Here is a 23,775-nt window from a genome sequence, read left to right as displayed (position 1 = left end):
TGACCTGATCCTAGAACTGAACAACAGAAGATGAGCTTCTTTGAGCCACCTGAGGGTCTCCGTTAAATGTGAGCTCCAGGAACCTTCTCAGAATTTCCCATGGGGCCCCTAAAACTTGCATGTGCTGCTAAGAGAGGTAAAGAGACAAAGGGACAGGTACAAAACTTGGAAATATCAAGGGAGTGGGAGAGGGTGGTGAGGCCATAGAGGAATGGGAAGCATGGGTTTGGGATACAACAGAGAGCACTGTTCCAAGAGTCCAGTGACCTGGATTCTCTCCCTGGCTCTGTCTCTGCCTTGGGTGAAAAAGGAAAGAAAAGGTATACATGAGTGCCAGTGTGTACTTATGTAGGTTTTATATTAAATTTCTAACAGCCCTGTAGGAAGCTGAGGCTCAGAGAGGGAGATAACTGGCCTATGGACACATAGCTCAGTGTACCAAGGAAAAGAACACAATTAACCTCTCACAGCCTCAGGTTCCTCTTCACTAAAATTAGAGACATGCTATCATCTTTAAGGGTCAGTTCAGTTCAGTCACTCAGTCATGTCCAACTCTTTGCGACCCCATGGATGGCACATGCCAGGCTTCCCTGTCCATCACCAGCGAGCCTACTCAAACTCATGTCCATCAAGTCGGTGATGCCATCCAACCATCTCATCCTCTGTCATCCCCTTCACCTCCTGCCTTCAATCTTTCCCAGCATCAGGGTCTTTTCCAATGAATCAGTTCTTCGCATCAGATGGCCGAAATATTGGAGTTTCAGCTTCAGCATCAGTCCTTCCAATGAATACTCAGGACTGATTTCCTTTAGGATGGAGTGGTTTGATCTCCTTGCAGTCTAAGGGGCTCTCAAGAGTCTTCTCCACCGCAATTCAAAAGCATCAATTCTTTGGTGCTCAGCTTTCTTTAGAATCCAACTCTCACATCCATACATGACTACTGGAAAAACCATAGCTTTGACTACACAGACATTTGTCAGCAAAGTAATGTCTCTGCTTTTCAACATGCTATCTCAGTTCAGTTCAGTTCAGTCACTCAGTCGTGTCTGACTCTTTGCAACTCCGTGAGCCGCAGTACACCAGGCCTCCCTGTCCATCACCAACTCCCAAAGTTTACTTAAACTCATGTCCATTGAGTAAGTGATGCCATCCAACCATTTCATCCTCTGTTGTCCCCTTCTCCTCCTTCCTTCAATCTCCCAGCATCAGGGGCTTTTCAAATGAGTCAGTTCTTCACATCAGGTGGCCAAAGTATTGGACTTTCAGCTTCAACATCAGTCCTTCCAATGAATATTCAGGACTGATTTCCTTTAGGGTGAACTGGTTGGATCTCCTTGCAGTCCAAGGGACTCTCAAGAATCTTGCAGCACCACAGTTCAAAAGCATCAATTCTTCAGTGCTCAGCTTTCTTTGTAGTTCAACTCTCACATCCATACATGACTACTGAAACAACCATAGCCTTGACTAGATGGACCTTTGCTGGCAAAGTAATGTCTCTGCTTTTTAATATGCTGTCTAGGTTGATCAAAACTTTTCTTCCAAGGAGTAAGCGTCTTTTAATTTCATGGCTGTGGTCACCATCTGCAGTGATTTTAGAGCCCAAAAAAAGAAAGTCTGTCACTGTTTCCATTGTTTTCCTATCTATTTGCCATGAAGAGATGGGACTGGATGCCATGATCTTAGTTTTCTGAATATTGAGTTTTAAGCCAACTTTTTCACTCTTCTCTTTCACTTTCATCAAGAGGCTCTTTAGTTCTTCTTCATTCTCTGTTATAAGGGTGGTGTCATCTGTGTATCTGAGGTTATTGATATCTCTCCTGGCAATCTTGATTCCAGTTTGTGCTTCATCCAGGCTGGCATTTTGCATGATGTACTCTGCATATAAGCTAAATAAGCCGGTGACAATATACAGCCTTGACATACTCCTTTCCTGATTTGGAATCAGTCTGTCGTTTCATGTCCAGTTCTAACTATTGGTTCTTGACTTGCATACAGATTTTTCAGGAGGCAGATGAGGTGGTCTGGTATTCCCATCTCTTTAAGAATTTTCCACGGTTTGTTGTGATCCACACAGTCAAAGGCTTTGGCATAGTCAATAAAGCAGAAGTAGATGTTTTTCTGGAACTCTCTTGCTCTTTCAATGATCCAACGGATCTTTAAGGGTCTCTCCTCCTTAACTTCTGTTGTTACTGTTCAGTCGCTCAGTAGTGTCCGATTCTTTGGGACCCCATGAACAGCAGCACACCAGACTTCCCTGTCCTTCACCAACTGCCTGAGCTTCCTCAAATTCATGTCCATTGAGTCGGTGACGCCATCTCCGTCATCCCCTTCTCCTCCTGCCTTCAATCTTTCCCAGCATCAGGGGAACTTCTACTAGCAGAATTTTGAGGACAAGCCCCTTCAACCATGCGGTAGATGTGAAATGGAGGCTGGGTGAGAAGCCTTAGGGAAGCCCTGAGTTAGGCTAGAATTTGTCTTCAGGCTATTGGCATGAGCCTTCTGCCCCTCTGTGTCTGAGTCCAGAGAGTGATCCCTGGGGCACAGGTAGAGAGTATCCTGGACACGGAGCATGTGAATTAACCATGTGAATCCGGGAGAGGAAGAGCAAGTGACTTCCTGCAGCGCTTGAGGGGTAGGACGGGGTGCATTTCTTGCATTCCTGGCCCAGGAAGGACGCGATTTGGTAGTGAGCACTTGACCAGAGAGTGGCTGGGAGGGTAATAGCTAAGGGCTTGATTAGGGAACGGGGGTTTATTAAGGGGGCCAAGGGAGGGGGTGATACTCCCCCCTAATTCCTCTTCCTGGCGCCCCCTGGCTTAGCCAATGCATTCTGGATAAATTTGGGGGAGGGGCTACATCTGCAGTTTCCAGCACCCCTACTGACCCTCGGGGCCCCCGCACGTTACGACAGATCTTAGCTTTCGGCCTAAGCATTCCAACCGGAGCAGGGCGGGTCACTTCCCGTAGGGGACGCTGCCGCTGGAAAACGCTCCACCCAGCACCTGGGGGCGACAGCCTAGGAAAGGTGCTTCTAGGGATCTGGGTTTCTAGGAGGGTGGGAATTGCAGGGGGCGGGGCGGGGTGGGGTGTGGGCGGGGCAGCCAGGCAGTGACTGAGCCCGGGGGGAGGGGCAATATTAGCATAGCCCCCGCCCCTCTCGGCGCAGCCCAGCCCAGAAACCCGAGCGGAGGCCGGCCGCGCTCAGCCCGGGCTGCTGAATGGGCGCGCGGCTCCAGTCCCCTGCCCTCGCGCGTCGGGCCCCTGCTCTCGCTCCCGAACCCGGTCCGGCTCTCGCCCCGCCCGGGCCTCCGCCGCCCGCCGACATCCGCCAACCCGGCTGTGAATGAAAGGCCGGCGCCGCCGGGGGCTGGCTGCAAGCGACGCGGCCTCCGGGGAGGCGCTCGCCCCGCCAAGATGTACGGTAAGGAGGGCTCTCTGCCTCCGGGCTGGCAAACTTGCAGGACGCGGACCATTGTCCCTCTGCGGGGCCCCAGCGAGGCCAGAGTGTGCGGACCCGGTGCCCGGCTGGGCTCTTTCTGTCGCTCCGTGTGCGCGCGCCTGCGTTGGGAGGACAAAGATGCTCAGGACCGGAGACCCAGGGGTCTTTATGGTCCTTCGGGCCGCTTGTTTGAGGGCTCTGGGGCGAGTGGGCGGTGGTCCGTCGGGGTGCGGCGGGGCTCCGGGGATCCGAAGCAGCTGGGTTTTGGGGAAAGCGAGTCTCCCTTGGTGCCGAGGAGACAGGAGGTGTTGGTGGAGGTGGTCGTGTGACAGCATTTGCAGAATTAACAAAAGCAGGTTGTACTGGGGAGTTTTATGTGGGAAGCCGGTACGGAATTGCGGGGAGACGCTCACTGGCTGCCTTGTGCCGGCTTCAAGGATGTGGGAGGCGGCGCCCGCGGTGCAGAGAGCTGGCCAGAGAGCCAGTTCTGGGAGACAGGTCTCGCCGCCCCTGGATGGACCTGGCCTCTGCCCGCCCCTGCCGCCCGTGGGACCCAAGCTCCCGAACTTCCGGGTATGCCCTCGGCAGTGCTGAAGGGGAGAGACGCTGCCGAGGGTGCCAAGCAGCTCTGGCTGGCCACCTCTGTCTGTCACCCGATCTCTCTTGCCCCCTTCCACGGCCATCCCCTCAACTGACGTGCAACAGTTAGCCAGACCCTCATGATGCCCTGTTCTGCCTTAAAATTTTCCAGGAATTCCTCTGGGTTTGGCGGCAGTGTGGGTGAAGAAAAGAGCACACGGGGTCCAAATTGCAGCCTGGAGGAATGGAGCACGGGAGACCCAGACCAGTTTAGAAATCAACTGCGTTATAGAGCCTCCAGCTGCTGTGTATGTGTCAGAGACAGACAGACAGAGACAGAGAAGAGAGAAAGGATACCCGTGGACCAAAGTCGTCAGAACTCAGGCTCTGGTAGCTATTTAGGGCCAGCAGAAGAGCTGCAGCTATGCTCAGCTCCCATCCCCGCAGCCAGGTAGGGGCTCAGGTGGCACCTGAGGGGTGAGTTGGAAGAAAAGCACATTCTGAATTTAATCCATCACCGAGTCTGCTTGGCTGCCTCACTGTGCAAACACTGAGTCACAAAGTTTGTTGGAGGCACAGGAAGCTGAGAGTGGAGTGCAGAGATGCTCAGCAGCCTCGTTATTTAGAGATACTTCACCTTATGATCAGCCTCCTCTCCTGCCCACTTTGGTCACACGTGCATTTCTGAACCTTGGGGAACATCAGCAAGTATCCTTTCTCTCCCAATGGGCCGAGGTTGGGGAGTAGAGTGGGAGGGGATTGACTTCAGAGCGTGTGCTGCTGGCCAGTGGGGACTCTGCAGAAATGGTAGCAAGGCAGTTATGTTTTATAAGCTAGAAGCTTGTGAGGTTCCCAGGAGAGAGCTATATTTTCTTACTCTCTGTTCCCCCCCTTCCCCATTCTTTTCTGCAGAGTGAGCAGCCTAAGGCTGCAGATCACTTGACAAAAGCATGTGACTGCAGGGGCACCTGCAGTGGGGAAGGAGTTAGGACAAGGCCCAACAGAGTGAGTAAGAATTAGGAATGCTAGTTCTGCTGGGTCGCCTGGCAGCATTCAGTCCAAGACTGTTTGATGACTGATCCCAGGATACCTGAGCGGTGGGGGTCCCAATTTACCCCTGTTGCGTGAAGCAAGTCAAGGAAGAGTTGGATGGTACAGAAAGGTGAGCTGGGAAGCTGGCTTATCTGGGTGCTATTTTTGGATATATCACGGATTTTCAGGTCTCTTTTATAATATGTTCTTATTCCTCCAGACACAAACAGCGATGGTCCTCACCCCTGAATCATTCATAGAAAGATTATAATGAAGGAATCCTCTGGGCAGTTGCCTGCAGCAGTCTTGCCAGCGCTGGTAGGGAGATGATTACTGAGTTTTAGGGCAAAGCCTTGTCTCAGGAGTTGTGAGAGGCACCCAGTCTCCAAGGGGAGGGCTTGTTGGCCTGGATTTTAGTATTTTCTTGATGCTTATGAAAAGAAAAGGTCCACGTCATACTTTCAATCATTCTGTCCTCAGAGGCAGTCGAATGATGAAATAAGAAGTGAATAGGGAGATTGGGAAGGTGTAGAATAATAGACTTCTTATATTTGGTTCTTATTTTTCTAGTGATTTATCCAGGGTGACACAGTTATATAGAAAGGGGCAAAATGAAAATGGGGGCTTCCAAGCCCAGTACCCCTTCCCTCCCCTAATGCCCTAGGTAAGTGCTCGTTAGGAAAATGCCACCAGGGATTTCATTAACTGATGGGCAGTGAGGCCCCTGTGTGGAGCCAACAGTCACCTAATAGCTTTAGGTAAAGGTGTCCCTTGACCATGCACCTGGTTACGGGATCCATTATCAACGTGCATAACCTCACTCCCATTGCCGCCTTTCAGCTGCATGGTGATGCTGGAGATCTTCATCTCCCCTCTTGTCTCCTCCTCACTTCCCTCTGTCCTCGACATCTCAGTCTCTCTGGGTCCTCAGTTTCTCCCATCTTCTTCCTCCCATCTATGGGAGAATAAGGGTCCCTTGTCTTTGCTAAAGGACACGGTATCATCTGGGACAGAAAGGATCCTAGACCTGGCATCAGCCCATCTCAACCCACAGTCAGATCATGGCCATTTCACCTTAGACAGGTGGGTTTGTCTCTTGGAATCACATCTCTGTATTAAATGACAAGATACTCATGTATCTCCCAGTTCTGTGCAAACCTCAGGGCTGGCACCTGGATGTGACAGTGCATTATAGGAGGTTCTGCACTCACAAGGCAAATCACTCAAGAGCCTGTGCCCTTCAGGTCCTCCTGGGCCTTTGCCCGTCTCTCTTCCTCTTTGAGGCTCCTGAAGATGCGTGTTTGCAGCATCTCCCCCACCTCCCACTTTAGCACACAAGTCACCTTGACCTAGCTAACCACTCAAGCCACTGAACCGCTTCTGCTTCCCTTCACCAGACTTACCCATGCCGCTCTGAACCATCACTCATTCCTAAACCCCAGTCACTTTTTGGAAATGGCTCTCCAAGAGGTCACAGGTGACTCCCCACAATCTTGTTTATACCTATGAACATAGATTGACAAGGGACCTGTGTAAATAAAAAGCACTTTATACTTGGGTGGGAAGACTGTGGGCAAATTCTCTGCAAAAAATGGATTCCCATTAGCTTTTTCTGTGTGTGTGTTATATGTTAGAATTATGTAATTAAAAGTTTCACTAACCCTTTCCCCGGGGATGAAGCCACAGTGGTCTTACCTGGAAGCCCCCCCACTGACCCCCCGAGGTGAGTCCAAGCTCTCTAAGAAATACTGCCCTCGGAATCAGGGCAGCTGGATATGAAGACGATTGGGATGGCTTTTCCCAGAACCCCTGTCTGGGTGGCCCCATCCCTCTAAAACTAAATCTGCCCTAACGAACCTCTCCTCACCTTTAGGTGCTGCCCCATCCCCAACACATGCCTTTCTTCAAGCTTTGTGATCCAGAAAGCTGACTGTGGGGAAAACAGCCATGACACACAGTTTCCTGTAAATGTGCCTTACAGAGCACTTGTGTGTGACTTGTGGATGGTGGGGAGACCTGCAAAGAGGGGCTGACTCCACCTGCAGCACAACGGCTCACCTTTGCAGACAGCTCCATGGATCCTGCTGCTCCTCATCACAGGAGACTCCCACAACATGCACACAGGCACACATGCTCCACTCTCGTCCCCTGAATCCTGAGGTGGCCCCATGATGCAGCATATGGTTCAAGTCGGGGTTGTGAGACTGCTCCCCCCTTTCCCTCCGACCCCTGTATTCCCCTTAGGAATGGATTCAGGATGAGTAGAGCCTATTTTCTCTCTTGTTGCTCACAGTTCAGTGATTTCAAATGGTTGCAGTTTTCTTCTTGCACATAAATAAAAACAAAAAGTTCACATCACATTATGGAAAACCTGGAAAAGTGAGGAGGGGAAAAAACCACCCGCAATCTTACCCACTAGAACCACCCGTTTATACTGTTCTATAAATTACCCCTGAGATTTTGTGCTCACCTGCCATGCCCTTTCTTTTCTCTTTCTCTGCCTGATCCTGGCATAGTAGCCTGGTTGTGATGGCGCCTCTGCCCCTCAGGTAACCTTGAACTTGACTTTCTGAGCCTGTCTCCTGGCTCTACAAAGTGACAATGCTTGTTTCATGGCAGGGATTAATCAGGGTCAGAGAGCTGCCCTCACTCTCTCTCTCCTTCCCTTTCTTCAGCTTTCTCTTGTCTCTCTGTTTCTTAGTTTTGAAACAGGTGCAAAAATAAAATAAATGAAAACTTATGTCTCAAAGCTCAATAACGGTGCTGTTCCTGGTATAAAGAAAAGGAAAAAATCTACTTGAAAAGCATCTTTTGGGAATTCCCTGGTAATCCAGTGGTTTGGACTCTGCACTTCACTGGAGGATGTGGGGGTGGGGGTAGGGACAGATTTGATCCCTGATCAGTAAACTAAGATCCTGCAAGCCACGGCACACTGCCAAAAAAGAAAGAAAAGCATCTTTTCTGCACCCTCCTCCGGTAGTCATCCAATATTTCTAGAAAACCTGGAATGCACAATAAACTATAAGCAAGTATAACTGCTTTTACTGTTTTGATATATTTTCTTTCATGCATTTGTTTATGTGGCTAGAATTATTCATTTCCTATAATCTTGTATTTTATTTTTTTCTACTTAACTTTACATATAAGCATTCCCCCAGCCCCAAGTTAACACAGAATCATTGGCTGCCATTTTTAATGTCCTGTAATAGTCCACTTAATGGACATATAATTTCTTATTGTACATTTAAGTTATTCATAAAGATTCAGTATTATAACCCTGGGAGGAGTCCCTGGTGCCCAGGGCTTTCTCTGGACTTTGGAATATGTCCCTAACACTCCAGTGAGTTGGGGCTTCCCGCCTGGTTCAGCAGTAAAGAATCTGCCTGCAATGCAAAAACTGCAGGAGATGTGAGTTAGATCCCTGGGCTGAGAAGATCCCCTGGAGGAGGGCATGGCAACCCATTCCAGTATCCTTGCCTGGAGAATCCCATGGACAGAGGAGCCTGGCAGGCTATAGTCCATGGGGTCGCAAAGAGTCAGACACGGCTGAAGCGACTTAGCATGCATGCATGAACACACACACCGATGTGTATAGGAATTTTAAAGCTTTTATATATTGTCAAATTGTTTTCAATTTGTATTGATTACACCAGCAGTTATGAGAGTACCTATCTCCTTTCACTCTCAAAAGCTTTAAAGATTGAGATTTTTTCCTTATCTTTGTTAATTTGATAGCAGACAACATTTTAACTTGTATTCTTTATTACTAGTGAAGTTAAACACTTCCTATGTTTTCTAACCTTTTGCGTTTTAGTGAATTATCGTATGAGTATGACTAGTTTATTTATTGAGGATTTAACCTTTTGTCTGTCATTTGCTTTATGCTTTGTATTTTGAAGGGAAAGAGACATGAACTGTCAAGTATTTGTGGAGTATCAACTTTATATGATACTACACAGAGCATCAAAAAGATGCCAATTCCAGTGGGCAAATGAGTTGTAAAGATCTGCAAAATATTGAACAATACAGAGACAGTTTCAGTAAAATTACACAGTTTTGCAAGGTGGAATGGAGTTACTCTTCAAATAGTCAGCCAGCAATATTTTGATTTGGAAGAGACCCCTGGGAGGTGGAGCCATTAGGAGAGCTTCAGAGGACAGCAAGCATTTGTGTGAGGTTTTGAGGGCTGTGAGGATGGGTCCCCGGGGGTGGGGCAGGCGTGCCAGGCAGACACAGCAGTGTCAGTGCACAGAGCCGGGGAAAGAAAAGACATATCCAGGGACAGTTAGGGGAGCTACCTGGGATTGGGCAGAGTTTAGGTGATAAAGTGTGTGATGAGAAGGAGATTTTGTCAGGATAAGGAGTTTTCACTTATCCCTATGAGCAGTAGGAGCCAGGGAAGAGTTTGAAACTGTCAAATGGCTGATTTTGCTCAACTGATGCTTTAAAGAAATGAAAACTAGGGGGCACTGTGCAGAATGTATGTGGGCGGGGAGGGGGGCGATGATGGGAAGATGAAGAAAAGAGGGAGATAGATGCTACAGCTGCAGGAGTGAGAAAGTTTTGGACCAGTTAAAACTGTGCATATGTAATAGAAGATGTTTGCCCCTTAAAAAAAGTAGTGATGGGAGTGGGTGGGTGGGAGTGGGCGCAGGTAGGGATAAGGTGAACTGAAACTTAAAAAATTCCCATGGTACATAAAATGTGGGTTATATACGAAGATATAAAAAATAGTTTGTTTATTTTGAAATAGGTGCTAAATTACCTCAAACAGTACATTTATTATAATCTAGCTAGTACTAAAGAGGATTTGGAGCATATATTTTACACATGCGCACACACACACACACCTGTGCTACGATAAATAAAGAGATCAACTCAAAGAAAATCTAAGAGTAAAACAGAGGGGAAAAAGCCAGAAATAAAGTCATATCAGGGAAAAAGTACCTACCACCTAGCCCTGTTGCAAATTCAGTTTTGAGCTTCCTGTAGCTCACAAGAGAAAAGTCATTTGCAAAACTCATGGCATCTATAAAACTTTTTAAAATGCAGTTGCCTAGGACAAATACAGCTTTTTGAGATGCTAAGATAAATTCCTCCCCGAGTTCCTCCTTAAGAGGAGATATTTCAAAAGTATTGGCCTAAATTCTTTTGAAAATATAGTTCCCCTCATTGGCTGTATCCCAGTTCGTAAAATATGAAAGAAAAGAAAGAAAAAGAAAGTCACTCAGTCTTTGCAACTCCATAGACTATACAGTCCATGGAATTCTCCAGGCCAGAATACTGGAGTGGGTAGCCTTTCCCTTCTCCAGGGGCTCTTCCCAACCCAAGGGTTGAACCCAGGTCTCCCATATTGCAGGCAGATTCTTTACCTGCTGAGCCACAAGGGGAGCCCTTTGTAGAGTATGAAGACTGGTCCAAATTGGAGTTGTGGGTTCTGACTCCTCCCTCAGAAATAGCCGCAGACTCTGCTCATGGCTTCCTTCCTAGTTCCGATAAGCCAGGACTTGCCGAGGCTCTTGCCCACCTTGGAAGCGGTGGATATTATTTTCTCCCTCCATGGATGAATGTCACTCCACGTGTCTTTTGAGAATTTGCTCCCTGGAGAAGCTATTCTTGCCTCTAGAGTCCATGGAAGCTGTCTATCCCTCTCATTCGCTTGCCTTACAGTAAGTCCCCTACATACGAACCTTCAAGTTGCAAACTTTCAAAGATGCAAACGTGTATCTGGTTCCAGCAAGGAACCTGAACCTGTGCCATCATGGCATGAGTTAAATTGCAGCTTTCCCTCCATCTCCTTTTGCTGAAGATCCTTCAGCTCTAGTAGCATCTCCCACCTTGTCTCCCTCCTCCAGTCAGTAACTCTTCTTGCCTGTTCACTTGAAGCCAGCTCCTGGATGCCAGCCGTTGTACTATACTACTGTACTTTTCAAGGTTCTATACTCTAAGATTTAAAATATTTATTTTTTGTGTTTGTTTTTTATGTATGTATTATTTATGTGAGAATTATTAGAAACCTATTACAATACAGTATTACATAGCCAATTGTGTTAGTTGGGTGCCCAGGCTAACTTTGTAGGACTTATGAACTTGCTCTTCGAACCAAACTCACTTGTATGTAGGGGACTTACTGTATTTTAATTCACTGCACAGCCATTGAGCACAATCTAATATTCCTCTTGTCTGTGTTTCCCACAGTCCACTTCTCTTGTTCTCTACTGCATCTTTAGGGCACAGAGCACTGCCTGGTAAAGAGCAGATGCTCAAAAACCTACTCTTTCATCCTTGTTGAATGAATGAACCCTGAGCTAGAGGTCTTTTCTAAAATTTATCTCTTTATAACTTTGTTTCCATTCATTGGGCACCACTATGTGCCAAGCAGTAGTCTAAGCACTTTTTGAGTATTTACTGATTTTTTTTTGTTGTTCAGTGGATAAGTCATTTCCGACTTTTTCTGACCCCGTGGACTGCAGCACGCCAGGCTCCTCTGTACTCCACTATCTCCCGGAGTTTGCTCAAATACATGTCCATTGAGTTGGTGATGTTATCTAACCACCTCATCCTCTGCTGTACCCTTCTCCTTTTCCTTCAGTCTTTCCCAGAATCAGGGTCTTTTCCAATGAGTCAGCTCTTCTCACCAGATGGCCAAAGTATTGGAGCTTCAGCTTCAGCATAAGTCCTTCCAGGGTTGATTTCCAGATATTCAGAGTTGATTTCCTTTAGGATTGACTGGTTTGATCTCCTTGCAATCTGAAGGACTTTCAGTAATCTTCTCTAGCATCAGAATTTGAAAGCACTTATTGATTTTTAGTTCAGTTCAATTCAGTCGCTCAGTCGTGTCCAACTCTTTGCGACCCCATGAATTGCAGCACGCCAGGCCTCCCTGTCCATCACCAACTCCCGGAGTTCACTCAAACTCATGTCCGTCGAGGTGGTGATGCCATCCAGCCATCTCATCCTCTGTCATCCCCTTCTCCTCCTGCCCCCAATCCCTCCGAGCATCAGAGTAATCCTCCCCAAATTCTGGGGATTGGGAATTATTATTCTCATTTTAGAAATGAGAAAATTGAGATGCTGAGAGTTTTAGTGACCCACCTGTGGCTGCACACTTAGGAGACTGCACTGGGATTGGAACCTCGGCATTCCAACTCCAGACTGTGGGCTCACCCCCGCCCCAACTCCTACACTGCTGTCCCTCGAATATTCCAAATGTTTTAGAGAATATGGGTCTTTCCTTTGCAGAGCTCCCTGTACCACAGAGAGTGGTACATGTTAATCTGGGGAGCGAGGAGAGTGCACATAACAGACATGAACTCCTGAGGGGATATGCCTTCTGGTTGGTTACAGGCCAGTCAGCAGAGAAGCTGGGAGCTGTCGCTTCTGGTTGGAGCCTCTGCTTCTTGGCAGCCTGCCCACCTGCTTTATGACTGTTTACTTTGTTGGAGAGAGAAAGGGCCCCAGGAAGAGTCTGGGGACCTGGATGAGGAAAGGGCAAGTAAGAGAGGAGTCAGGAGAGTAGGTTGGTGAGAGTGGAAGACAGAAGGCAGGTGCCAGGGACGTCATGAAAAACGGGAGCATGGGCTGCCTCTCGAAAGAGAGAGAGAAGGGGATACATGTATCAGATCAGATCAGATCAGATCAGTCGCTCAGTCGTGTCCGACTCTTTTCGACCCCATGAATCACAGCACGCCAGGCCTCCCTGTCCATCACCAACTCCCGGAGTTCACTCAGACTCATGTCCATCGAGTCAGTGATGCCATCCAACCATCTCATCCTCTGTCGTCCCCTTCTCCTCCTGCCCCCAGTCTCTCCCAGCATCAGTCTTTTCCAATGAGTCAACTCTTCGCATGAGGTGGCCAAAGTACTGGAGTTTCAGCTTTACCGTCATTCCTTCCAAAGAAATCCCAGGGCTGATCTTCAGAATGGACTGGTTGGATCTCCTTGCAGTCTTATTCACATTGAGGTTTGACAGAAAACAACAAAATTCTGTAAAGCAATTATCCTTCAATTAAAAAAATAAAATTAATGATACGAAAAAAAAAGAAAGAGAGAGAGATGGGCAGACAGGGTGGGGCTGTCAGCCAGCACTGAGTCACACATATGCCTGCTTTGCAGTGTTCTTAACAACATGGTCCATGGTCAGGGCTTGGAGAACTGAGAAAGACTCTGGAGATTGAGACATTCATTCATGGGAGGAGCTTCTGCTTTTCTGATAGTTTGACCTTGAATTTAGAACTCCTTCCCTACATCTTCAGGTCCATCCAGTCTAGAACCAGCGATTGTTGCCTCTGAGAGGTGGGGTTGGAACTTGGCTGTGTGTGTGAGAGAGGGATGGTGGTCCAAGTCCCCAGTGGCCACCTGCAAGCCATAGGTCCCTAGTTCCTCTCTCTGAGCATATTCCTCCCTGATAACAATGGGGATAATTAATTTGCTTTGTATGTGCATGCTGCATGCTCAGTCACTTCAGTCATGTCCATGTCCAACCCTTTGCGGCCCCATTGACTGTAGCCCACCAGGTGCCTCTGTCCATGGGATTCTCCAGGCAAGAATTCTGGAGTGGGTTGCCATGCCCTCCTCCAGGGGATCTTCCTGACCCAGGAGTGGAACCCTCATCTCTTACGTCTCCTGCATTGACAGGCAGGTTCTTTACCAGTAGCAACACCTGAGAGAGGGGTCAAATGAGAAAATGTCGCTGTACATGTATTTACTTTACAAAACATGATACCTATGAAGGGGGATATTATCACCATCTGAGTAATTCTTGTGGATGCTTCTGGGGCATGGCCATGCCCTCTCCAGAAACAGTGATAATCCCTGCTTACGAGGATACTTATGTCGTACTTCGACTGTATTTGTTAAAACCCTTAGACAGAAGTTTTGGGTAATAAGAATACAAACCTGAGAGCTGCTGCAGAATTGGCAAGCTGAGCCCCTGACTCTGGGAAGTCTGCTTGCCAGATGGGAGCCCTGAGAGGGGACATAACACCTATTCTGTTGAGCACTTGTTTGTCTCCTAGAGGACCATCTGCAGATTGGTGGGCCATGACTGTGTCCCTCTCATCTCTGTACCAGAAAGATGAGAAAATCTCTTAGACCACAAAGAGGACAGGAATGACATCTTCATCTAAGTCCTTAGAATATGCTAAATCCTTATGCGTTACAAAACTGTAGTGATGTTTAGTCATTTTGTGCAGTATATGCACTCAGAACAACCGGTATGGTGATGGACGTCGTTACATCGGTGGCTAAGCTGGGGACACAGAAATTCGGAAGACCAATCATCTGGCCAAGGTCACGCAGCTGGGTGAAGTTCATTCTCTCCACTGTCTCCTGAGCAAGTGTTCACAGAACTGCATGCGAGATTAAAACACTGCTTTTGTACCTGATGGCGTTGACGAGTGTCTTATGCCAAACAGTACATTTTCCCACAAGAGAATTCCAAACAGAATATTTCAGTAGCTTGTATGTAGTTTAGCTGTGCCTTTACATCTAGGAATACGGGTGCCTGGTGAGGACTTGGAAGCTCAGTGCCCTAATGCACATCCTGAATCTGCCTATAAATCTGAGAATTAAGATTTCTGGGCTCAAATGCCAACTTTTTCCTTACCCTACAGAACGACTCAGGTAAATTCAAGCACCTGGAACCAGGAGATTCGTAGCTTGGTAGGACTCCAAGCTTTATCATAACTATTCAGAAAGACTTCTCTCCATGTCCCAACTTTGTTTTTAGGTGAATGGTATGTGAAATAGCATTTATAAATTAGAACCTCTAAGGTACAAGCACATTTATAAAGATCTTGAGTGAAGATCTGTAGAAAGGCCCTGCTTGTAATAAAGTGATGCATTCCTAGCCTCACTCCTAGCCTCTCACTATTTGTGCGGGAGGTGCTCCTGGAGCTGAATCATACAGGATGGATGCTGAAAAAATTCAGAGCTCTGCAGCCTCCGCCAAGCCCTCTTTGTGTCCCCAACTGTATCTTATACTTTGCTGTTATTTTTATCATGTATTTGTCACACTAAATGTCATTTATTTCTTTACACAGTAGATCTGTGAACCTCTTGAGGACACAACCTCTATCTTAATCTTTGTTTTTCCTGGCACCTAGGGGAAATCTCTGGTATATAGTAAGAGCTCAGATATTTGCATTAAACTATAAAATAGTTATATGTATCATTCATCCAACTATACATACACATGTGGCAATCCAGGTTTCTAAGAAACCAGTGCTGGTGGGCTGAGGAATCTCCCCAAGGTCGGAGACAATAATATTTTATCATCTCACTTTGCCTTCCTGCATATATTATAATTTTGTATAGAATAAAATATTCTTTATAGAATAAAGAATATGCCAGAATATAACCACTTGGCTTTTCCTCCAGATTTTAATGGTGTTAGTCATGAGAAATAGCCACTTGGCCTACTGATGAGATGGTTAAGGCAGTTAGAGTGTCATTCCTACACATTTCTTTCTTGGTTTGTGGATCTCAGAATAAATGGTACAATCATTTTCTTCAAAAAGCAAGGTTACTTAGTGGCATAATTATGGGCAAATCTTTATTTTGATTTCCATTCATATCATCTGTGCATTATTCCTTCACAAAACATGAAAGATGAAAAGGCCTTTTGAAGCAAAAGCAATGAAATGTCTGTTTCTCATTGCTTGGAAGCACTGGCCAGAACGTTCCCAGATAAAGCACTCTGCTCCCTTGTGCTCCTTCCGTCTCAGGGCTGGAGCGCAAGGGCACCTGCAATAATTGGTATGCTGACCTTGGCTGGGGGGCTTATACAGCAGGGTAGGAAGGGGAAAAAATACCAGCATCATCCCACTGTTTTCCTCAACCCCCGTGAGAGGCCTGGCCCTTCTAGCAGGCCTGGACCCAGGGGCTGCTAAATAAACATGTCCAGTTGTCTGTCTGTCTTGAGAAATTTCACCCCCAAAGCTATACTGTTCCCCAGCACTGCTGAGAATGTCCTATTCTCCCCCAGACAACACTGTCAGAGGAGAACAGGCCTGAGCGTTCCGGGGAGGAGTGGGTGGTGCTGGACCTGGAACAAGGCCTCCCTTCTGCTCTCTCAAGGGCATTCGTTGCCGCATTGGGAGGGAGGGTTGGCCGGCAGGGTGACTCAGGCAATGTTGCTGTGTGAATCTGGGCAAAATTCTCAACCTCCCTCATATTCTCTCATCTGTAAGTTGGGAGAGCTGGACTGGATGGTCTTTAAGGGTTTCCCAGTTCTTATGTCTGCACTGGGGTTGAGGCGACTGGTCTGTCCTATGAGTGAGACAGCAGGGACCGGGGGTGAGGGGCACACCCATAGCAGAAGATCTAAGTGGTAACTGTGTAGGCGCTGTGGTCTTGGGTTCTTTATGTAACCTGGCCATGCACCCGTTTCCTCATTGATAAGACCAGGATAATGATCCCTTTGTTAATTCAAACAGTGCCTGTCCTGGGGTCCTGTTGAATGAACTGATACTTGCTGACAAGTATGCTGGGGTAGGCGTGGAGAAGAGGCGTGTGTCTTCCAAGTGCTGGGCACTCTGATTCTTGCTCTGTGTGCATTCACATTTCACAAAAGCCTTACGTGGTAGATATTCTTTTCCCCTCTCCCATCTTCATATAGGGCTTCCCTGGTGGCTCAGATGGTAGAGTTTGCCTGCAATGCAGGAGACCAGGTTCAGTCTCTGGGTTGGGAAGATTCCTTAGAGAAGGAAATGGCAATCCACTCCAGTATTCTTGCCTGGAAAATCCCATGGACAGAGGAGCCTGGCAGGCTACAGTCCATGGGGTCACAAAGAGTCGGACATGACTGAACGACTAACACATTCAATCTTCAAATAAGGATAATGAAGTTCAGAGAAATTAAATACCTTGTCCAGGGTCATCCAGCTCATTGAGTAGCATAACTAAGAAAAAACCCAAGGCTGGATTTTTTTCCAACACTTTTTACTTCTAGTCCAAATGTATTCTTATTTAAAACACCATTATTAATTGGACTACATAAAAATTTAAAACTTTGATGTACCAAAGGACACCATCAACAGAGTGATAAGGAAGCCCATGGAATGGCAACCCAGAAAATATTTGCAAATCCTGTATCTGATAAGGGAATTCTATCCAGAATATATAAAGACTGCCTACAACTCAGCAACAGAAAAACAACTTGGTTAAAAATGGGAATAGGACTTGAATCGACAAGCCGGACACAACTGAGCAACTTCACTTTCATGCATTGGAGAAGGAAATGGCAACCCACTCCAGTATTCTTGCCTGGAGAATCCCAGGGACAGAGGAGCCTGGTGGGCTGCCATCTCTGGGGTCGCACAGAGTCAGACACGACTGAAGCAACTTAGCAGCAGCAGCAGCAGACATTTCTTCAAAGACAATATATAAATGGCCAACAAATACATGAAAAGATGCTCCATATCACTAATTATTAGGGAAATGCAAATCAAAACCACAATGAGATGCCACTCCACACTGATTAAGATGGCTATTATATATATTTTTAAAAAGCGGGAAATAACAAGTGTTGATGAGTGTGTACAGAAATCGGAACCCTGTTCACTGCCAGTGGGAATGTAAAATGAAAATAATTTCCACAATGGAAAATGGTATGACAGTTTTTGAAAAAAATAAAAAACAGAGCTACCATATGATCCAGTAATTCCATCCCTAGATATGTATCAAAAAAAGCAAAAGCAGGGCCTCAAAAAGATACAGTACACCCATGCCCACAGCAGCATCAGGAGAAACAGCCAAAAGTGGAAACTAGCTAAATATATCTAGACAGATGAATGGATAAACAAAATGTAGTATGCACATTCAGTGGAATATTATTTAGCCTTGAAAAGGAAGGGAATCCTGACACGTGCCATGAAAGGGATGAACCCCAAGGATGTTGTGCTAAGTGAAGTAAACCAGTCACAAAATGACACACTCTGCGTGATTTCATTCATGTGAGATACCTACAGCAGTCAGCTTCATGGACAGGAGGTAGGACAGAGGTCACTAGGGGCTGAGGGGATGGGGTGTGGAGAGTTGTTTAATGGGTACAGAGTTTTGCAAGCTGAAAAGAGTTCTGGAGCACAATTCATGCTGGGAAGATGACCTAGCATTGGTTACCTTGTTGCTTGGGATGTATATAAAAGAAGACTCAGCAACTAACACCATCATATTCTTGGGATCCTTAGAAAAAACTCCTCCAACTTAAGGATGTTATTAAAGTGCCATCTTTCAAAGAAAATCTATATAATATCAAGGGCATGTCTATGGCTGCATTCTTATGAAAGTAGCTAGAGAAATGATTGTCCAGTTTGGAGATTTTGTTGCAGATGATCTGTGTGTGTGCTATGTCGCTTCAGTCGTATCCGAGTCAGTGTGACCCTATGGACTGTAGCCCACCAGGCTGCTCTATCCATGGGATTCTCCAGGCAAGAATACTGGAGTGGGTTGCCATTTCCTCCTCTAGGGGATCTTCCCGACCTAGGGATCGAACCTGCATCTCCTCTGTCTCCTGCATTGGCAGGTGAGTTCTTTACCAACAGTGCCACCTGGGAAGCCCACAGATGGTCTGATTTAATGGCAAATGTGTTATCCACATTGTGGAGGTATAGCTCAAGGTATGTCTCAAGGAGCTAGCCACTGTCTTTTGAGAAGTAAAACTGAGGTACCAGGAGAGGTCATATGACTGCCAGTGGAAAAAAGAGTGTCAGACATATCCCACCAAAGAAAACAAGCAGTGAATTCAGATATTGGCCCCAAATGAACCACAAAAGTTGGTGCTTGAAATTGCAGATTGATATTTGGTGGAGCTGTCTCTTACACAGGCAACACCAAATGACCTGCTCTGAGGTCAGCAGCAACAAGCTTTATTTATTTACAAAAAAAAGCTAATGCCATGCTAGAGAACCTGTCATCCATGCATGTGTACTAGCCCTGAAAGAAACCCACTAGAATACTAATAGTGGTTATTTCTGGGTGATAGGATCCCAGGTGATTTTTAAACTCTTTTAAAAACTTTTGGTATATATCTAGGGATGGAATTACTGGATCATATGGTAGCTCTGTTTTTAATTTTTTGAAAGTTTTTAAAAGAGTTTATAAGAGTTTTTAAAAGAGTCACAGATATAGAAAGCAAACTTAGGCTACCAGGGAATAAATGGGGGGGAGGAATAAATTGAGAGATTGGGATTGACATATGCAAACTATTTAAAATAGATACCTAATAAGGACCTACTGTAGAGCACAGGGAACTCTGCTCAATACTTTGTAATGGTCCATATGGGAAAAGAATCTAAAAAAAGAGTGGATATATGTAAATGTGTAACTGATTCACTTTCCTGTATACCTGAAGCTAATACAAAATTGTAAGTCAACTATGCTCCATTAAAATTTTTTTTAAATAAAATAACACATACACATACAAACCCCCTTATTTCATATTTTTCACATGTTGTATAGTAAGCATGTCTTTTAATGGCAGAACATAGATATGATCCAAAGTGTTTTTCATCATCAAAGGCCTGTGGATGGTTATCGAACATCTTCTAATTATGTTTTAGATATAATTAGGCAAGTTCAATTCAGTCACTCAGTCATGTCTGACTCTTTGCAACCCCATGGACTGCAGCATGCCAGGCTTCCCTGTCCATCACCATCTCCCAGAGCTTACTCACACTCATATCCATCGAGTCAGTGATACCATCCAACCATCTCATCCTCTGTCATCCCTTTCTCCTCCTGCCTTCAATCTTTCCCAGCATCAGGGTCTTTTCCAATGTGTCAGTTTTTCGCATCAGGTGGCCAAAGGATTGGAGCTTCAGCATCAGTCCTTCTAGTGAATATTCAGGACTGATTTCCTTTAGGATGGACTGGTTGGATCTCCTCACTGTCCAAGGGACTCTCAAGAGTCTTCTCCAAAACCACAGTTCAAAGCATCAATTCTTCGGCACTCAGATTTCTTTATAGTCCAACTTGCACATCCATACATGACTACTGGATAAACCATAGCTGTGACTAGACAGTCCTTTGTCAGCAAGTGATGTCTGTGCTTTTTAATACACTGCCTAGGTTGGTCATAGCTTTTCTTCCAAGGAGCAAGCATCTTTTAATTTCATGGCTGCAGTCACCATCTGCACTGATTTTGGAGCCCAAGAAAATAAAGTCTGTCACTATTTTCATTGTTTCCCCATCTATTTGCCATGAAGTGATGGGACCAGATGCCATGATCTTAGTTTTTGAATGTTGAGTTTTAAACCAACTCTTTCACTCTCCTCTTTCACTTTCATCAAGAGGCTCTTCAGTTCTTCGCTTTCTGCCGTAAGTGTGGTGTCATCTGTATGTCTGAGGTTATTGATATTTCTCCCCACAATCTTCATTCCAGCTTGTGCTTCATCCATTCCAGCATTTCGTGTGATGTACTCTTTACATAAGTTAAATAAGCAAGGTGACAATATACAGACTTGATGTACTCCTTTCCCAATTTAGAACCAGTCCATTGTTCCATGTCCAGTTCTAACTATTTCTTCTTGACCTGCATACAGATTTCTCAGGAGGCAGGTAAAGTGGTCTGGTATTCCCGTCTCTTTAAGAATTTTCCACAGTTTGTTGTGATCCACATAGTCAAAGGATTTAGGGTAGTCAATGAAGCAGAAGTAGATGTTTTTCTGGAGTTCTCTTGCCTTTCCTACGATCCAATGGATGTTGGCAGTTGGATCTCTGATTAGGCAAGAATACATGCAAAAACAAATCAATGCTGATAGAAGTTAGAAATTAGATAGTGGTTGGGTGCAGGGGTTGGCTGAAAAAGAGAACTCTCTGGGGACATCCCAAAGTTTTGTCTCTTATTTGGGCGGTGGTTACACAAGTGTACAAACAGTTGTGGAGACTCTCAGCACTGAACTGGGAAGATCTGTGCATCTACTGCATGTGAATTATGTTGCAATAAGACAGCAGGAAAGCCGGGGAAGGAAGAAAACAGACATGCAAACAATCGCGGGTCTGTTTTGCATCGCTGGCAGTTGGTGTGCCAGAAGACAGCCAGGGATCTGTGCCAGCCAGCACCGAGCTCTTACCCGAAGCCCAGCAGGGTCCCCAGCACCCCAGTGAAAGTGCTCATTGAGAGCTGCTAGTCAGGGCTCACACTGCTGGAAAACTCACATACTGAGAAGAGAGTAGAAGAAGCTGACCCAGGAAGTCCAGCCTGGCGTTGGCAGCTTGGAGGCTGATGGAGCCGGCTGGGCAGTGGGCAGAGAGCCTATAAAAAAGAGCCATCTGGTGCAAGGCCTTTTGAGCATTGCCAATGGCATCACTGAATCTCACTGGACCTTAAAGACAGAACACAGGCCAGCTTGACCAGGCCTGCAGCCCTGTCTCAGCATCAGCACAGACACGGCCAATGGCTAAGCAGGGCTGGGTGTTTGTGCAGGACTGATTTTTCCATTTCTTCCTTGAGGCTTCTGTGACCTCCCAGGGATGTCATTCTCCTAAAAATGCATAGCCTTTTAATAGCCTTATTATTCACCTGTTTCTTAATAATGTGCTGGCTTGTGACGTCTTTGCACAAAGATCTACATCTCCCTAGCTAAAATTGGATTTTTTTTTTCTAATGGCACATGAAAGTGGATAAAACTCAGTATCTCCTTTATAGCCCTGGGGTGAAGTGTGAAAACACTATAGTCAGATAGGCCTGGATTTGAATCCCACTATCTCAGATAACAGTTGTGTGATTTTGGGTAAGTTTTTCAACTATGCTACGATTTGTTTTGCTCATCTGTAAAATGGGGACATAGATCCCACCTCAGTGTTGTTGGGAGGATTGAATAAAATAATTCATTCAACCCTCTTAACAGTTCCAGATGCAAAGAGCGAGCTTAATGTTAGCTGATGTAGATGTTAATAGGAGAGGTCATAATACATATTTTACTATCAACAGATCCTTTTTAATGACAACATAGCAGTAACAGAGCCACCCCTCCAGAGGCTGAGGGTCTGATTTAGAGAATGTAATCGCCACCCCTCATTTAGAACTTTTTAAGAAGCTGTCCCTGGCCAGCTGGGTTTCTGCTTTCAGGACCCAGCCTGCTCAGCTGCTTTTTCACACTGTCTGCTTTTTGCTTCTTGCAATGTGGGCAGGCCCTGCTGGAGGGACACTCTTCTTCATGCAGGTATATACCCAGTAAGCCCGTGTGCACTCAAACTGCGTCATTAAAAATGGGTCTTGGCTGTGATTGGACTGCTGCTTACATGGCAGTTTTAGTGTGGCTCAACCTGGCACTTGTTTGGGTTTGGTTTGGTTTTTGCAGAATTCTGGTGCTTGCTCCTAATTCTGTTTTGCATTTCAGAAGTGTTGCTTCTGAAACTCCCCTCTGGCGCCAGGGTCACCCCGTGGTCCGGCTTTATCTTTTAGCAGCTCCAGGCACAGTGCCTGTTTTGTGTTCCAGCACCACTGCTCATGCTGTGACAGACTCTCTGATTATATATTTGGACCTTTGAATGATTGATCTTGGAATCTTAGCCTTTAAGAGTCTGCGTCTTAAATCTGTTAGTTCATCTGTATATTTAAGGCATTCACTCTTGCTCTCAATCATTTTGGCTCCGTAACAATGAAGCTTCCTCCGGTTTCTATATTTGATACGGTGTGTTCAGTTGGAAAGATAGAGGTGAGTAACCTTACTTTTTATAGGCTGCCTGGTGACCATAGTAGGAAACTGGACATATAAATATCATGGGAATGGGGAAAGCATAAATGGTAAATCCCAAGTCCTGGTGTATGGTTCTTAGCTCCAAACTTAAACTAAATCAGCAGTGAAATTTCTAACACCGTATTGTTTTCATGTAATGGATTCTACTCCCTGAGCTGTAGACCCTTTGAGGGCACGAGTTATCCATCAGAAGGCTTCTTAACCCCATAGTTTCTGTGTTCTTAGGAAAAAAAAAAAAAAAATGAATGCCTCAATGTGCTGAGTTGTAGATATCCAGATGGATAAATTTCAGATGAACAAATTCTTATCGTGAGCTCAGAACACCTTACAGACAGCTATGTACAAAAGCGTTATTAACCTCCACCCCACCCCACCCGCCTTGATCTCATTTATTTGGATTCACTCAGTTTTAAAGGCCCACAAAGTACTTCCTTCCATATATGTAACCAATACACTGCTTATACTGATGAAGTTTATAAAGTAAGTACCAATTAAATTATAAAATGCCAACAATGCTCTGTTAGCGGTAATTCTATCATCAAAGCTATAAAAATAGCTCCAGGGTCCTAAGGCCACAGTGGAAGCAGGTCTCAAAGCCACCTCAGAAGTTCACCCTCAGCCCCGGGGCCTGTGCTGCTGCTGATCTTGGAGGCAGCCTGGACTTCTTCAATTATTCACACCTGGTAAGGGCTGAGCCTCCAAAGCCCTGTGTTCCCATGAACCACATAGAGGCAGACCAAGCACTGTCAGTGGTGGTGTTTTTAAATCAATGTTTCATGTAATATTTCCCGATGCTTCTAAACCAGCAGTCATGGAAGCTGAGATTACCTCTTCTCTTCCCTTAATAGTCATTTAGGGAATTCCCTGGTGGTCCAATGGCTTAGACTCCGGGCTCTCAATGCAACAGAGCCTGGGTTCGATCCCTGTTCAGGAAATTAGATCCTGCATGCCTCAACTAAGACCCAGAACAACCAAACAAACAAATATTAAAAAGAAAAGTCATTCCCCACTTGGCTCATTTTA

The 23,775-nt window shown here is 45.8% G+C and overlaps 1 protein-coding gene across 4 annotated transcripts in view; it reads left to right on the top strand.

Moving 5' to 3' along the window:
• Positions 1-3,164: 3,164 nt before the first annotated feature.
• The window catches only part of EFR3B (EFR3 homolog B), a 97,729-nt gene continuing 77,118 nt past the window's right edge, over positions 3,165-23,775 (top strand). For 3 of the 4 annotated variants that reach the window (XM_070799024.1, XM_019970609.2, XM_019970608.2), the window contains exon 1: positions 3,166-3,421. In XM_070799024.1, the coding sequence (XP_070655125.1) occupies positions 3,415-3,421 (7 nt within the window). In that variant the 5' untranslated portion in view covers positions 3,166-3,414. Of the gene's footprint in view, positions 3,422-23,775 lie in introns of all 4 variants that reach the window. The other variant, XM_070799025.1, reaches the window with a different exon arrangement.

Source organism: Bos indicus, chromosome 11 (assembly GCF_029378745.1).
Source record: "Bos indicus isolate NIAB-ARS_2022 breed Sahiwal x Tharparkar chromosome 11, NIAB-ARS_B.indTharparkar_mat_pri_1.0, whole genome shotgun sequence".
NCBI classification, from domain to species: domain Eukaryota; kingdom Metazoa; phylum Chordata; class Mammalia; order Artiodactyla; family Bovidae; genus Bos; species Bos indicus.
This window is presented reverse-complemented; position numbering and strand designations above follow the sequence as displayed.